We start from the raw sequence: 17,296 nt of genomic DNA on the forward strand, positions 1-17,296 counted from the left end.
CTCGTTCAGTACTTCCTGCCACTCGTTCAGTACTTCCTGTTGCTCTCTGTGCGTCAGCGAGGTAACCGGAGGTCAGACGGAGACGCGGGGACTTTGTGCGGCAGCTGAGCAGCGTATTGTTCAGGATAAACGAGCCGTTCTGAAGCTGTCAGACCAAACGAAGTGCTGCTGGGATTAGCAGATTAGCAGATTAGGAGCATTGTGTTCGCTGAATTAGGTTTTCAACCCCTGAACGGTTTGAAGCCTCAGCATGAAGAGATGATGGCAGGGCGTTCAGAACCGCTGAAAAACAAATCTAATGACGTTTTAGGTTCCAGCCTGAAGACAGAACATGTCAGCAGGACTTTAGACAAGATTTTAAAGCATAAAAACAAAATATTTTTACCGAACACAGCTGAAGGTAAAAGGAAAGTTTTAGCGATTGTTAAGCTTGTTAGGCCACTTTGTGCTTCTGTTAATATAATTTCAGAGAGAGTAATTGCTGTTTGTCTGCTGTATTAAACATGTATAAGTCAGTAAATCGTCACATCAGTCTGGATTATCTTCACCCGGAGCGCTGCGTTTCATTCCGACACACAGACAGTCGGACGGCCACAGGTCTTGGCATGCAGCTGTGCTTAACGGCACTCAGGCAGCCATTTCTCCTGACAGGGTTTGGCAGGCGTCTGTGTTGGTCCTGGAAAAAAAGCAGGGGCTTCATATTTCAGCGTCCAGCTCCAGTCAGAGGTTTGTCAGCGCGTCATTAATTTCAGGCTTAAATGAATTATTCAAACCGTTATTTTTCCAGTGAGGAGATCATCAAACCAACAGCTTCAGGGATTCTTAGAGACAAGAACCAGGAGAACAGGTTTTTCTTCTGGACGTTCTTTAAACCACCTGAATCTTCTCAGCTGAGACTCGAGGACAAAACTGCTCTGGTTGCTGCTCCACAGGGATCAGGATCGACTGCAGCTGCAGTTTCTCCTCTGTCCCCCAAAGAACTGTGATCTGGAACCTGCTGGAACACTGGTGTCCCTGTCCACCACTGTCCCTGTCCACCACTATCCCTGTCCACTGCTGTCCCTGTCCACCACTGTCCCTGTCCACCTCTGTCCCACTCTGCTGGTGTCCCTGTCCACCAGTGTCACTGTCCACCACTGTCAAAGTCCGCCAGTGTCCCTATCCACTAGTGTCCCTGTTTACCAATGTCCCTGTCCACCAGTGTCCCTGTCCATCGGTGTCCCTGTCCATCGGTGTCCATGTCCACTGGTGTAACTGTCTATCAGTGTCCATGTCCACCTGTGTCCCTGTCCACATGTGTCATTGTCCACCAGTGACAATGATGCCAGACCTGGATGATTCATCAGAGCTGGTCTCTGATTGGATAAATCAGGCTGACATTGAGCTTCTGGAGCTCTGGACCTGAACTTGTGGGACTCTGAGGACATGGACTCAGCGTCCACACGTTCATTCACACAAAACAAACATCTGGTTGTCCTCGAGGACTTTTTTCTCGTCCAACCCCGGAGAGCAGCAGAGAAAGTGTCCTCACACCAGCCGATGCAGATGAACATCCACTTCCGCAGTTTGTCGGTGGAGTACGTGAGGACGATGGCGGTGTGAAGGTAACAACCTTCTCCAAACATCCAAAAGAAGTTGGTGGAGTGGAAATAGTTGAACGAAGCCGTGACGAGACGACACCAAATCTGACCAAAACAACACAATCAGATTATAAACGAGGCGAGTCTGTCAGAAACACTCCAGCTTGGATCCAACCTGCAGGAGCTTCAGCAGCTTCAGGAGCTTCAGAAGCTTCAGGAGCTTCAGCAGCTTCAGGAGCTTCAGCAGCTTCAGGAGCTTCAGGAGCTTCAGGAGCTTCAGGAGCTTCAGAAGCTTCAGCAGCTTCAGGAGCTTCAGGAGCTTCAGCAGCTTCAGGAGCTTCAGCAGCTTCAGGAGCTTCAGCAGCTTCAGCAGCTTCAGCAGCTTCAGAAGCTTCAGGAGCTTTAGCAGCTTCAGCAGCTTCAGGAGCTTCAGGAGCTCCAGCAGCTCGGCGGACACACGGACACTCACCACGTTACTCTCGTGGACCTCGGGGCTCATGGTGAGCTGAACGATGAACCAGGTGGCGTTCCTCAGGATGAAGGCAGCGATCAGGTTCCAGTGGATGATGTTCCTCAGACACCGGATGCTCCTGCAAGAAGAACACAGCAGGAACGTCTCAGCTGCAGACGTGTCTCCGCTCATTTCTAATGGGACAACACTGAGGACAACAGAAGACAAAGTCCAGATTATTTAACCGAGAAACCCGACTTTCCTCCGTCCGCAGAGCTAAAAGAAACAAGGTTTTCTGCAGAATCAGCTAAAACTGTGCTGTCAAGGCTAACTAAATGTAGCAAAAGGCTAAAAGGCAAGAAAAAGCTAAAAGTACTCAAAGGCCAGCTAAAAGCTAAAAGAAGCAAAAAGCTAGCTAAATAAAAATGAGACAAAACTGAAAAAAAAAAATCAAAAATGTTAGCTAAAAGCTAAAGGTATCAGGACTCAGGAACCAGGACCCAGGATCCAGGACCCAGGACCAAGGACCCAGGACTCAGGACTCAGGACCCAGGACCCAGGACTCAGGACCCAGGACCCAGGACCCAGGACTCAGGACCCAGGACCCAGGACCCAGGACCCAGGACCCAGGACCCAGGACACAGGATCCAGGACTCAGGACTCAGGACCCAGGACCCAGGACTCAGGACCCAGGACCCAGGACCCAGGACTCAGGACTCAGGACCCAGGACCCAGGACCCAGGACTCAGGACCCAGGACCCAGGACCCAGGACCCAGGACCCAGGACCCAGGACACAGGATCCAGGACTCAGGACTCAGGACCCAGGATCCAGGACCCAGGACTCAGGAATCAGGACCCAGGACTCAGGACCCAGGACTCAGTTTTCCCACCAGCACATGAATATTTACCGGAGTGTAATTTCCCATCTTTTGTCCACATCGTATGAAATAAAAATCAACGCCTGACTTCGGCTGTTTTCACTCTTGTTTGTGTCGTGTTTTCATCTTTTTTTAATGATGTAAACAAACCGACCCTGGGACACGATTACAGAATCAGCCGAAGTGCCTCAGAGCTGAACCGAAATAGAATCAGGCAGCTGAACGGGTCTGTCGTCAGCGGCTGACGGAGGGCGGCTCCTCCGCCCGCCCACCTGACTGACTGACTGACGGGTCGTAGTTCTTAGTCTGACTGCATTATCGGTGTCACTTCCACGGCTTCCTGCTGCGAGGAGCGGGCGAAGACGTCGGACTGTGAGGACGCCGGACTGTGAGGACGCCGGACTGTGAGGACGCCGGACTGTGAGGACGCCGGACTGCAACCCAGAGTCTGGAAATAAAAACTAATAAAGCCACGAGAAGTTCTGACAAATGAATCCTAAAAAGCTGCTTAAGAGACGGAAAACACGACAACAAACAGGTGGATCATTTTCCTCTAGAACGTCAACAAGGTTCTTGTTGTGCTTTTATTTTTAAAGAAGCTCTTGTACCAGAAGGGCCATCGAGGCTTTAATTAAGATGCTCAACCTCACTTCCTGTCGCTCAGAGGCTAATTAGCTCATTAGAGGGGAAAGATGGACTCCTCTTCATTTATCTGTAGAGAAAAAGATCAAAGTTTGAGTTTATGGGAGTAGGTCGTTTGGTTTCCGTCCACCAGTCTCACTGTCCACAGCTGTCCCTGTCCACCACTGTCCCTGTCCACAGCTGTCCTTGTCCACCTGTGTGCCTGCTACATCGTTTAGTTTCCGTCCACAGTAATCAGAACCGATGGGACAAAAAGACAAAAAGCTCCAGTTTTGTCTCGTTTGTCCCAGAAACTTTGGTTCTCGTCAAGCTGCCATCTGGTGAATCTGGTAATCTGGTCATCTGGTAACAGGTCCACAAGGACCAGACCTCCAGGTCCTTCTGAGGGATCCCAAGGTGTTCCCAGGACAGACCGGATCGATCTGGGTCTGCCTCAGGGTCTGAATCCCTCAGAAACCAGAACCACCTCGATGAGGAGCAGCAGCTGAGTCCGTCAGAGTCCGTCAGAGTCCGTCAGAGTCCAGCTGAGTCCAGTTGAGTCCGACTGGATCCAGCTGAGTGCAGCTGAGTCCGGCCTCCTCCTGGCTGTTTGGATCCAGGACCTCCTTCTTTCCTGACCACAGGAGAGGCTCGGAGTGAAGATGGTTCAGTAAACCCAGAACTCAGCCTCCATGACTGCAGACGAGACCCCGAGCCTTCGGTCCAGACCCCCAGGTACCTGAACTCACCACGGGTCTCTCTGGCTCTCCTCTTTCCTCTGATTCCTCTCCCTGCAGGCGGACCTGACCCGTTTGTTTGTAAGCAGTAAATATGTTTGTTTTTTGGACTCCTTTAAACAGAAATAAAAACCGACCCAGAAACTGAACCTGATTTCTTGTAAACACGTAAATGTTTTATTGTTTTTAAAAAAAACAGCGGCGGAGCCTCGAAAACGGTGTTTTTTTTTCATCACATGTAAACATCCTCCTCTCTGAATCCTCTGGCTGAACTGACGTTAATGGATTTCCACTCTGGAGCTCCTCACCGGGGACTCAAAGTGATGTACGACCTCGCCGTTAAAAGCTTACTATGCAGTACCACGGCTCTGCTGCAAACAGGCCCGTCGGATCATCAGGAGCGCCGGCTGCGGCGTTAAACCCCTAGCAGCAGCAGGATCGATGCTGTCTCCAAGTTAACGAGGGGCCGTGTGCTGATTACTAACGGGGAGCAGCAGACCTGAGTTTAATTGTCTCATTCCTGCGACGTGTCGTCGTCATTTTCACCAGATGCTTCCCGCCCGGCGGTGAGATCCTCGAAAACAAAGAGCTCAGGAAACGTGGAGCGCTGTCAGGAACGGAGTCAGAATTTTAATAACTGCGTTAAAATAAGTCTAAAACAAAGAAATCCAGCTTCTTTTCTGTCAAACGGAGCTGAATGAAGGAGGAACTCAGGAATAAATCCTGCTTAAAGCTCTATCAGGCAGAGAAGAAGCCAGATGTGAACAGATGTGTCTCCTCTGGACCAAAGAGGAGAACTGTTCTGAGGTCAGCCTGCCTCTCTGTTGGTATGGGGGTGCATTAGTCCAGGTTTTAGAGCAACATCTGCTCCCATCCAGGACTGTTGAACAGACAACCTCAGGTCCAGATGTTTACAGATGCTGCACAGAGGAGAACATCTGGAACATCTTTAGAGAGACAAGTTGCTGCCATCAGATTCTAAATAAACTGATTTTTCCCTAAAATGGTTCAGTTTCTAAGCTGAAACATTCGATGTTTCCTCAGTTTGTTAGTAAATAACGGGTTAATGAGATTTACAGATGACATTAAACGCAGCGCTGTAGATCTGGACGCCTTGGATCAGCTGCAGGGCGACTACAGGAGCTGAAGTGAACAGAACAGGAAAGGTTCTGAAACGTTCATCCTGAAGTTTCCTTACTTTGTAAATAAAGTTAACGTTAGATGAAACGATGATCAATCAGGTGAAGATGTTTCAGCAAACGGTGCTTTAAACTGGAGCTCAGAGGAGAACCCATCATTAATTTAAAGCTGACATCATTATCCCTGAGCAGATCTTCATCCCGTTTCCTCTCAGAGCCGCTGAACTTCTCTCGGTTTAATTAGTCTGAACCGTTTTGTCAGCACAAATCCCTGTAAGAGTTCAAATAAATCCCTGCTGGAGTCCCGTCCAAAGTTTAAGATGTTTCAGGTTTCCTGTGTCGAAGGACACAAACAGCAAATAAAAAAAGTCTTTCTTTCAGAAAAAGGTGAAGCTGAATAAAGAAGCAGCAGCAGGTGATAAAAAAGGTCTAATAATAAAGGTGTTTAATAATCCAAACCTTTCATTTTCTTCAGCTCTCAGATATTAAAGGAACCACCTGCAGGCAGTTCGAGTCGTTCTCACCCGCAGGCAGCAGAACTTCTCAGTCGGGTCACCACAGAACATCCAATCAGGGAAAGGAAAAAAGAATTTAAACCAACAAACTGACCAATCAGAACCTGACCTCGTCTCTGATCCATACAGAGACCCATAAACCTCCACTAAGATCTGATTAAATGTCCCTCAGGCAGTCCCACCTGGACCATCGAGGTTCTGCTGGGTTCTGCTGGGTTCTGGCAGGGTCCAGAAGCTTAATGTGAGCCTGGTTTGTCCAATCAGAGACCAGTTCTGATGGTTTGTCCAATCAGAAATAACAATAAACCAGAGCTTTAGGAACATCTGGTCCAGCTGCTGATTTATGGAGACTCTGGAGGTAGTCCTCCATTACCACAGCATGATGCTACCACCACCATGCCAGGCAGTTGGGTCAGTGTTCTGAGACCTGAAAGCTTCACCTTGTCCCCTCCAAACGTCCTTCTTGTCTTTGTGTCCAATCAGCTCACCAAACCTGTCTCCAGGGGACATCCGTCCTGTCCATGTGGACAGTCTGGGGGGTGTGGCTTTTGGAGGCGGAGCTTCTTTTTTTGAGTCTCGGTGGTTCGGTTCCACCTGAAGGGGACAGTTTGGGTTTCCTTCCAACCCAAAATGGTGACCCAGCGTTTGTCCGGTCTGATGATGTGGAGTTGGTGAGTGGCGCCAAACAAGCCGCGTCATGGCGACCAACAGGAAGTTAACAAACCGCGTCATGGCGACCAACAGGAAGTTGGTCGAGTGAAGGCAGCAGATTCAGGTGAGTGTGAGTCTGTACGCTGATCGTTTCCTGTCTGTGGAAATAAACTGATGTTTATAAAACACCGAAGCTTCGGGTCAAAGAAACAATTAAAAGCTCAGGATTGTTGAATCTCATGCCTCTGATGAGCAGACGTGAACGATTCCAGGTCTTTTCAGGACTGGTCTCCTCCTCACAGCTTCTGGATTTATTACAGACGTTTAAACCTCCAAACTGTGAACTGATGACTATAATTTGGCCGGTGAGTGTTCAGACGAGGGGAGGGAAGAATGCAGATCACCTCAACCATTTTTCTTTGAGTGGTTTCTCAGAAAGCTTTTTTTTTTTTGTCCTGATGAACCTGAAGTGTTGTTATAAAATCCAGGTTCCTCCCCGCTCAGAGAAAACCATGAAACGGTCGTTTGGAGCTGGATTTCACACAGAAACCTGTCACAGGCGAACAATTCTCCAGCTGCCATTTCAGATGACATGTACCTCTCCTCCTCCTCCTCCTCCTCGTTCCACCACACTGCTCCCTCCATCACGCCGCCAAGTGACAGCTTTCCCTTAACTGCCTCTCCATTTCATTACAAAGTCAGGAAGGTGAGTAATAAACGCTGGCTACTCCTCCGAACTGAAGCCGTTTTCAGCTCGTCCTCTTCCTGAGGTTTCTGTTTGCCCTTTCACGCTTTTCTCGCCCCCCCGGTGGTGTTTCTGCGATCGATAACGGCCCCGGCTGCTGAAGGTGCTAAGACCTTTCTCTCATTAACGTGCAGCTAATTTCAGCCTGTCAGAGGAACGTGTGGGGGCGGGGCTTATTCCCTTCTGAGGGGAAACGTGTCCCAGATTCTTTTCTTTCGTTTTATTATCCGAGGCGTCTAAAGGCCTTTACATCTGCGGGGTTGAGATAGAGACGGTTTCATCCCATGACCAAAAGGTTTTGGAATAAGAACGAGAGATGCTTTGAACCTCACATCAGGATTACCACGGGGGGGACGGGGAGACAGGGGGGACAGGGGGGAACAGGGGGGTACGATGCGGCTCTTACCTCAAACACAGGAAGAGGAAGAAGGCTACGAGCAGCGCCACCATGGAGATGCAGTGACCCAGGAAGTTTATGATGACAGCGATCTGGTAGTGCATCTTCCCCTTTTTCTGCAGGAAGGAGAAGAAGAGACAGATGAAACCTTTGGGTGTCTCTGATTGGCGGAAACGTCCCTCTGAGGACAGGGGACGGACGGGGGACGGGAGAGGACACCGATGAGGAGTGAAATCCTCTATGAGCAGGAAATCTTCTGCAAACAAACTTCTGATAAAACAGAAACAGACTTTATTTTGGACACTTTTAAGCAACTTTGTGTCTCAACCAGAGAGGTTCTGTTTGAGATATTTTGCTAACAGACAGACACATAAACACAAACTACATGATCACCCGCCTTTCGTTGGGTCTGGCAACAAAAAGATCCTTAAATAAAGAAACACGAGAGCAGAAAACTCCAGCTGATCTGTTTTTATCTCTTTGTTCTGCAGAAAGTTGTTTTTATAAATGTGTTAAATTTAATTTATTGTGTTTCTGAAGTGTTTTTTATTTTCTGGTTTAATGTTTTTCAGAGAGATGAATCCATGGTTGAGTTTTAAAAACTGCCTTTTTTTTTGTTTTCTGAAATGTTTTCATTTCTGTCATTGATGCTTTTTATAAAATATTATTTTCTGCCTGTTTTACGTCTCAGAGTTATAAGCAGTTTATGTCCTCAGATCTTTGACTTCCTGTCTCTTTCTGTGTATTTATGGGAACTCTTGTTGTTGTTTACACCCTGAGCTCGGTGTGGTAGTAGCTGAGAGTCATCTCTAACTCACTCTGAGCCTGGAGGCGGCGGGCGACATGAAGACCAGCTCCTTCGCGTTGAGTCATCACTAATCTGAAACTGATCCTCCCGATCCGAGAACAGATTTCAGATCAGAGGCGGATCGAGGTTCCAGCAGCAGAACCTCAGGAGGCTCAGCAGACGAGCTGAAAGTCACGTCTTCCTGTAAATTACCGGCTGTAATCTGTTACATAACCCTCCGGTGTCTGCGCTGAGATTAAACCTGGTTAATCCGCCCCCCGCCCCACTCTGAGACACATCAGCAGCTCAGAGGACAACATGTCCAAAGCGCCGGCTGATTACCGCCCAGGGTCCAACAGAACCATGGTTCTTGTTCAGAGTCCAAACAGAAGCAGATTCATCGGTTCCACCGGACCTCAGAGGAGATGAAAGGAGCAGAACTCTGAACACTGAGAGACGAATCTGAGATAAACAGATTCATTTAAACTTCACTGTGAGGCCAACACCCCGTTCCTTCAGGATAAATCCTATAGTTAGGGTTAGGTTTCCTGTACGATCCTTTAGTTCTGCTGCTGGAGGACAAACTGTCTCTGCTGCTGTCTTTACTCGCTCATGACGTGTTTTCCTTTGTCTTCCTTACCTTAGAAACTACACCTGAACCATAGAAACTACACCTGAACCGTAGAAACTACACCAGCACCGTAGAAACTACACCAGAACCATAGAAACTACACCAGAACCGTAGAAACTACACCAGCACCGTAGAAACTACACCTGAACCATAGAAACTACACCTGAACCGTAGAAACTACACCTGAACCGTAGAAACTACACCTGAACTATAGAAACCCTTTATCCGCCCGGTCCGACCCGGTCCGACTTGGCGCGGGTTCAGAAGCTTTCCATTGGCTGATCCTTCCATCTCGGTTCTGACCTTCAGGTGATCTGATTGGTCAGAGAGCTGGGCGGCAGCAACTGCTTCATGTCCGGCATTTTCTGCAGCGTGAACCTCGACTCACTCTAACCTGTGACTGACCGACCGAGCACCAGGAGAACCCGGAGAACCCAGAGAACCAGGAGAACCCTGAGAACCAGGAGAACCCGGACAACCAGGAGCTCCATTCTTCACTGTCGCCAAAACCTGACATCAGAGGAGCGGCGAGCAGCCGGGCTGTTTGGAGAATCAGAGAGCGTGGACTCAAGTCAGGGCGAGGCGAGATGTGGGCTGGAACCAGATCCAGACCAGAGTCCAGACCGGATCCAGACTCTGAGATTTGCTGAACGGTTCCAGTTAAATGTGGAAAATGAGCATTTATGTGTGAAGAGCTGCTTTGATGTTTGACAGATTTTAGACTAAACTGCTTCTAAAAACGTCCACATCAGCCGAAGGTTTCAGGACGATCCAGACAAAAATAAACCAGGAACGTCCTCAGAAACTGAAGGTTCTGTCCAGAAGACGGGCAGCTGGGAGGACTGACAGGGATCTGGCAGAGACAGGAAGGACGGCGAGGGGACGGGGGACGGGAGGACGGCGGATCTGAGGCGTTCATCAAACCAAAGACAAGAAGCTGGCAGCGAAACGAAACGGAAAAAAACTTCAGTTTGACTTTAAAAACATCACGAAGTTCAGAGAAATAAAAACAAACGAGTTTGTTTCCCGCCTGGATTATCAGGATTACAGTAAATTTGTTTCTTTTTAAGGAGAACCTGAGAACAAATGAGAACTTTTCCACTAAAAACAGAACCCAGATTCTGTTACTCGACCCAAAAAGTCCGGATATAAATCAACCCAAACAGGAGGATTTCAGCAGAGAACTGGGTCAGGCCTGAGAGACGAGGACACGTGGACACGGGGATGATATAAGACCGTCTCCTCTGTGGGTCAGAACCGGACCTGTGTGGACCGGACGGAACCTCAGATGATTTATTTCACAGAGAAGCCGAAGTGTTTTTAAAGGTCAGACGCTTTTCCTCCACCTTCGGTCGGAATCGATCGGCCGTCAGGAGAAAACAGCAGCTGAAGGATCTCAGGCGGGTTCTCCGTCAATGTTTCTGCAGCTCAGATCTGAGAGACAAGTTCAGCAAGAGGACGCCAAAGGTCACCGCGATCCGTTCCGGAACGGGCCGAAGGTTCTGATGGAGGTTCTCTGAGCGGCGAGAAGAGAAACTAAGAACGTTCTAAAAGAAAATCTGGAAAAAGGAGCAATTTATAAAACTGAATGTTGACGGTAAAACTAGAATAACTCTAAAATAAAACTCTACCGAGACCCGGATCAGGATCTGGATCAGAATCTGGATCAGAATCTGGATCATTTCATCTAAACCTGTTCTTCAGTTTTTATCTGATGAGACAAACAAACCAGGGGGAACTGAAGGCTCACCTGAAGGAGACAAGTGACCTGTGACCTTTGACCCCATGACCTTGAAATCAATGGTGATCACCCTTTTACCTAAGAGGTGTCAAACTGTCGAGTTAAACTTTAACTTTTTGAGAATTTTTGTTCACAGACAGATGGACAGACAGACAGATAGAAGGACAGACAGACAGACAAAAGGACAGAAGGACAGACAGGTAAATATCTGAACAGCTACGACTCCTCTTTTTGTCTCTGACGATATTTTTGACCCTTTTTTAAACATATCAGGGCCTGAATGACGTTAGTTTGGCTTTTCACAGACGCGAGGGAGGAGATGACAGAGGAGCGTTAATAAAGCTGCTTCAACAATGAACCCATTCTTCTGACCGATGCCGCTCCTCGAGACGTTTGGAGCCACTGAAGTCCGACGGATCCCTGCTCAGATTGAAGCCTCGACCGGCCCCTGCTGAGGGGCTCCCAGGACAACGTTCTCTGCCTCAGACCGGCGAGCCGAGAGCGGCGCTCGTTAACGGACGGGCAGTCGAGATCCCGGACCACGACCCGGAGGCTTCGACCTCCGTGGACGCTCGTGCTTCTAGTTTAGCCATTAACTCTGTCTGTCTGTTAGCAAAACATCTCCTGAACCACTGGATGGATGTCTACAGCTGATCAAGATGGCTGTCACATCTGCTGAGGTAAAACTTGGCGTGGTAGCAGCTGAGAGGCCTTTCCAGCAGATCTGATGACGTCTGCGAGGATCTGAGTTATTTTTAGTTTTTGGGTTTATTGTTTCAGGTTCTTGTGGAGTTTTTGCTCCCGGTCTTATTCTCTCTCTCTCCCTCAGTAGTTCCTGTGTCACTCACACCTGTCTCTTGTTTATAATCAGCCACCTGTGTCCACTTACAGACTTCCCTCTGTTCGTCTTCCAGGTTTGACCTAAACGATCGTAGCTCTGTTTGAGCTCTGACGCAGAAAACTTTCAGACTCTTTCATCCAGCTGCTCCCTTCACACCTGCTTCATTAATCAATCAGCACACCTGTTCTTAGTTACGTCCTGCTGCCTCGTTAGTTTCCTGCTCTGCGCTCCTCCCCTTCAGCCTCCTGCAGCTCCGTCTTTTGTTCGGCTGGATTTTCTGCCACAGAAGCGCCTTTGTTTTCAGATAATCTAATGAAGTCCTCTCTTTTCCCTTCGGCCTGGAGGTCTGATTCTGGTTCCTCCCCGCACGCAAACCTGACACTTCTCCGTAAAGTGACGGCCGCCAGCTCCTCTCCGGGGGGGAATTTCTCAGCTCCTGCTGAGGAACGCCGAGGAGCACCGATAAAAACTGAGCTTCAGAGCAGATTCCTGACTCATCTGGTTTCTCTTAATGACACAGAACTTCTGCTCAGATGATTTCTCTCCTGTCTGGAAACTGCAGATCTCCAAAAAGCAACAATCCTTTTTGCAGTTCCAGCATATTTTGGCTCGTGTTCAGCTGGAGGACTTGACAAGAGGCCTAAACAGTAAAAAAAATCAACCTGAAGGAAGATTTAAAGGCTGTATAAATTTAAATTTTACAACAGATGGAATCCCATTAATACATGTTATTGTAGGCTTTATAGATGCAATAAATTTGTCAAACATTGCCTGTTTGCTTCAAAGAGAAAGCTGCTTCTACATCCCTGACATGAAACTGATATCTTAATGTGATTATCTTAGCAGAGAGCTGAAAGAATCACACAGTCGGAGGTGTGGGTTAATAAAACCGTTAATGTGACAGCTAAAACTACTCATTTGAAACCAAAATATTTAAATGACACAAAAAGCCTCAAAACTGGATGTGAAAAAGGAAGCTCCTCAGGCGCTAAAGCTAATAGGCAGCTATGCTAACAGGTTTTACTGCGCTAAAGCTAACAAAGGAGCAAATAAAATAATCAGTTAATAAATATGTTAATACTACAACAGCTAATTGTAAATAAAACATTTATAAATGACATTATTAAAAAGCACAAAGCCTCAAAATTTGAAACTGTGTAAATAAGAAGCTCTACAGGCGCTAAAGATAAGAAGCAGCTAGGCTAACAGGTTTTAAAGCCAATAAAGGACCAAAATTAATATTCAGAAAAATCCGATGTGTGGGTTAACAAGACTGTTAATATGATTGTTATAAAGGCTAATTTTAAATTTAAAAAAAAATTTAACAGAAAAGCTTTGGTGCTAAAGCTAAGAGGCAGCTAGGCTAACAGGTTATACTGCGCTAAAACTAACAAAGGAGCAAAGAAATAAAATAATTAAAAGTGTGGGTTAATAAAACTGTCTAAAACTGCTATTTTTAATTAAAAACTATATATAAATGACACATTATTCAAAAGCAGACACCTAAAATTGAAAATTTGGTGTGAATAAGAAGCTATACTGGTGCTAAAGCTAAGCTAAGCTAAGCTAAGCTGCCAACTTGCTAAAAGCAGCTGAACAATTAGCTATTCTCCTAACTTTCTCCATTACAACTTCTTTCTTATTGTTGTATAAATTACACTTTTTCAACCAAGATTATTAAATAAACTGTGGAGAAATAAATAAATAAACAGATCAGAGCTAGCATAAACCTGTCAGTTAAATCTGAAGTATTTATTTTAAATGTTAATATGAGTATCAGTAGTTCATAAGATATTCTGCTAACAGACAGAACATGCAATCGTTTTTATGGCAGACGGTGATAAAATTGTTTTGTTTTTTTCTGTTTAATAACTTGTTTAGATGTGTAGCTAAATATTAAAAAATGACTAAATTCAGCAACACAAAAAAAATCATCTTTTTAAAGCTTGTTACGCAAACAAAAACCAAATGCATCATAATCCTTCCTAATCTGTAACAAGAACTGTATTTGCTGTTGTTGGAGTGGCCGGCTGTTCCAGAAACATTAAAAACCAGAATAAACGTTTGTCTTTTAGGCTGATTAATATTTCTGAGCTAAAGATAACAGATTTATGTTGTTTTCTTGTAGGATTTATGGCAGCATCTATCTTTTTGGTGCGTGACAATGATTTAAATTGTGTTTCTAAGAACAATAGAATAATAAATAACCATAAAATACATTATTTATGGAGGTTTGATATTTGGTGACAACAGATGGTCCTTTCAAAGAAAACAAAAAACATGTTTGTGTCGCGTAATTCTCTCCTTTCCATCCGACACCGGAGGCCTGATCTGGGTCAGGGTGTTCAGCCTGCAGCTCGGTCCTAATTAAAACCATCATCATCATCATCATCACAATGCACCGTCTAGGTGGAGGCAGGAAACAGCAGCGTGTGATTGGATCAGATCTGGAGCACAGCCGGATCAGAACCCGTCCCCCGGGAACATCCAGGTGACGGGAAATCCTCCCGCTGAGCCCATTTTATGGAGAACCGCCGTCCAGCCAGCATGACTCTCAGCTACTACCACACCAAACTGCAGCCCAGAGTTCAGGTCAGCTAGCTGTGGCGGCCATCTTGAACTGTGTTGTCTCCGTCTGTTAGAAAAATATCTCATGAACCAACGGTCGGATTTGAATGAAACTGTCAGAACTGACCTCCGGATGCACGCCAACAACTCATTACCAATTGGACCCAAGCCAGTTCAAGATGGCCGCCACAGCTAGCTGACCTGAGCCATCAGACCAACAGCTGTAACTAAACGTAGAAAACCAGGAGAGAAAAGAAAAACTTGTTAAACTCGCTGCTTAATTTAGCTAATCTAAGCTTCTAATTTTAACGTTCAGCTATATTGTTGCTAATTTTAGCTACTAGCTATTTTTTTAGCTTATTTTAGCTTTTACCTACTGTTTCTCAATATAAGCGTCAATATAATTTGTTTTGCTAGTTTTAGCTTTTAGCTACCATTCTGCTTCTTTTAGCTTCTAGTTACAGTTTTGCTAATTTTAGCTAATGTTTGCTAATAATAAATGCATCTGTTTCACTAAATTTAGCTTTTAGCTGCATTTTTACTGGTTGTAGTTTTGCCTGTTTTAGCTGCTGCTAATTTTAGCTTTTAGCTGTATGGTTTAAGTCTAACGGCAGTTTCAGCTTTTTTAGTTTTTTCTTTTCTCTCCTGGTTTTCTACGTTTAGTTGTCTCAGGTCAGCTAGCTGTGGCGGCCATCTTGAACTGGCCTGGCTCCAATAAGTAATGAGTTGTAGGCGTGCATCCGGAGGTCAGTTCAGTCCAGTGGTTCATGAGATATTTTGCTAACAGACGCAGACAAGTACATGATCGCCCACCTTTTTATGGCAGCAGGTAAATTCTGGACCATTCCTCTACAACCTCAACATTCAGAAAACAGAAGCAGATTCCTTTCAGAGACCCTGGATCTGCAGCAGGTTTGAATCCATCTTTACTCTAAATCCTCCTGCTCCACTCTGTTGTTGTTCAATCAGGGGAGTGGGGCACAATCAGAGCACCTCTTACCTCCTCTCGAAGTATCTCCTTGCACATGGAGTAGTTCCCCTTCGGCGCCCACGTCCCGTTGGCGAGACATTTTCTGTAGACGTTATCTGCACAGAGAACAAGGAGCGGGACGTTATTTACACAAGATGGAGGACGTCTTCCAGCTGCTGTCCTGCTGGACCATCCGAGTGTGCGTCCTGTGACCGAAACACTGCAGCTCATAAACCCGTCTGAATTCAATCAGACGTCGATCAGTAACTGATTAACTTTCAAAGGTCATCCTGATTAAAGATGGCCGCCACAGCCAGCTGACATTAAAACACAAAAGCTGTTTCAAATCTGCTTCAGCATACCTGCTTTGTTGTTGTTTTCTTAAGCTACTTTTAGCTTTTAGATATAAATTTAACTACTTTTAGCTTGTAGCTTTTTGCTTCAGTTTAGCTAATATTACCTTTAAAATGTCTTTTGCTACTTTAGAGCTAATATTTAGCTAATGTAGGCATCTATTTTACTCATTTTAGCTTCTGTGTTGCAAATTCTAGGATTTAGCTATAATGTTGCTAATTTTAGCTACTAGTTTTTTGTTAATTTTAGCTTTTAGCTACTGTTTTCCAAATATAAGCTTGTATATTTTGTTTTGGTAGTCTTAACTTTTAGCTACCATTCTGCTTAATGTAGCTTTTAGCTACTGTTTTGCTAATTTTACTTTTAGCTGCATTTTTCCTGGTTTTTGATTTTGGTTTTGCCAGTTTTAGCTGCAGCTTTGCTACTTTTAGCTTCTGCTCTGCTCGGTTTAGGAGGTTTTTTTCCAGCAGTAAAACAGAAATCAGACAAGAGGATCGGCGGCCATTTTGTTTTTTGGAGGACTTCCTGACCTGCGGCTGACGGCGATGAAGACGAGCCGAAACGAATCAAACGGTAAAAACAGTGAGTGACATCATCCGAGTGTGTTGGGGTGACTCTCAGCTACTACCACACCAGTTTAGTTTTGTGTTTAGCTGTGGCGGCCATCTTGAATCCGGTCTCCTGGTTCAGACAAACAGAACGTTACATTATCGCCCTCCGTTCGTGACAGCGGCTGGAAAGAACCCGGTCCTCCTCAGACACGAACCGGACCTTCCTGCAGGTTCTGACGGGCCTGCGGCTCAGCTGAGGGACAGTTCTGACCCTGATCCTGTGCCGGGTCGTCTCACATCCCCGGCTCCGGTGACAGCCGGACCTTTTCTCTGAGAGTTTAAAGTCTGCGGAGCAACAGGAGCAGAAACTGACGCTGCTGGGTTCGCCTTCGGCTGCTGACGGCTGTTTTCAGACGTTTCATCAAACTGGAAAAATAAATCTGCATAAAGCCCATAATCGCCACCTTTAATTCGAGCCACATTTCCATGAGAACACGACTTTCCTCGGGCTGCTGCTCACACTTAATGCTAATTTATTGTCGTCGAGGCAATAAAGTCACTTTAAGTCCCGAATAAATAAAACAAACAGCTAAAAACAAGCAAACAATGACGAAGCGTTTGGTTTTAAATGCTGCAGCTTTTAAACACACGTGTAATAACACGAGTAAGAAGGTCATAAAGGTGAAGGTAATTAGGATCTGTTTCATTCGCTGCTTAAACCAGAACAGAAGGAGGATTTCTGAGATGTATAAAAGTTACAGAAACCAAACCAAAAACGATTAAAACGGCTCAAAGTTTGTGATAAAAAAACAGGAAACCAGCAGCAGAAACGCTGAGTCAGCGTTCCGAGGCTAATCCCTGATGTTTTTTATAAAACTGCCTCATTTTATTGAATTTACAGCTTCGCTCTCAGTGAAGGGAATAAATCTCAGTTTCTGGTCGGCGTTCCGGCAGATTTTTCCTCCATTAGCATTCCTGTCAGGGCGCACGCCGCCGGCAGCATCGTAAAGCCGGGGGTCACGAGCTGCAGGTCCCTAAAACAACGGGAGGGTTTCTGTCAGCAGATCTGATGGAGGAGAAACGCTCCTCCTCTTAATGGAATTCAGCCTGATTAACAAACACAATCACAGGGGGGAGG

At 46.1% G+C, this 17,296-nt stretch overlaps 1 protein-coding gene across 2 annotated transcripts in view; it reads right to left on the bottom strand.

The window, feature by feature from the left end:
- The window catches only part of LOC108228704 (corticotropin-releasing factor receptor 1), a 59,124-nt gene that overhangs the window by 14,755 nt on the left and 27,073 nt on the right, over window positions 1–17,296 (bottom strand). For both annotated transcript variants that reach the window (XR_005234350.1, XM_037980995.1), the window contains exons 5-8: window positions 15,284–15,369; window positions 7,725–7,831; window positions 2,050–2,170; window positions 1,532–1,685 (exon numbers count right to left, since the gene is read on the bottom strand). Coding sequence is in view for 1 of the 2 variants with exons in the window: in XM_037980995.1 (XP_037836923.1) it covers window positions 1,532–1,685; window positions 2,050–2,170; window positions 7,725–7,831; window positions 15,284–15,369 (468 nt within the window). In the remaining variant the exon portion in view is untranslated. The remainder of the gene's footprint in view (window positions 1–1,531; window positions 1,686–2,049; window positions 2,171–7,724; window positions 7,832–15,283; window positions 15,370–17,296) is intronic.

The sequence above is a fragment of the Kryptolebias marmoratus genome, linkage group LG17 (assembly GCF_001649575.2).
Source record: "Kryptolebias marmoratus isolate JLee-2015 linkage group LG17, ASM164957v2, whole genome shotgun sequence".
In the NCBI taxonomy this organism is placed as follows: Eukaryota; Metazoa; Chordata; class Actinopteri; order Cyprinodontiformes; family Rivulidae; genus Kryptolebias; species Kryptolebias marmoratus.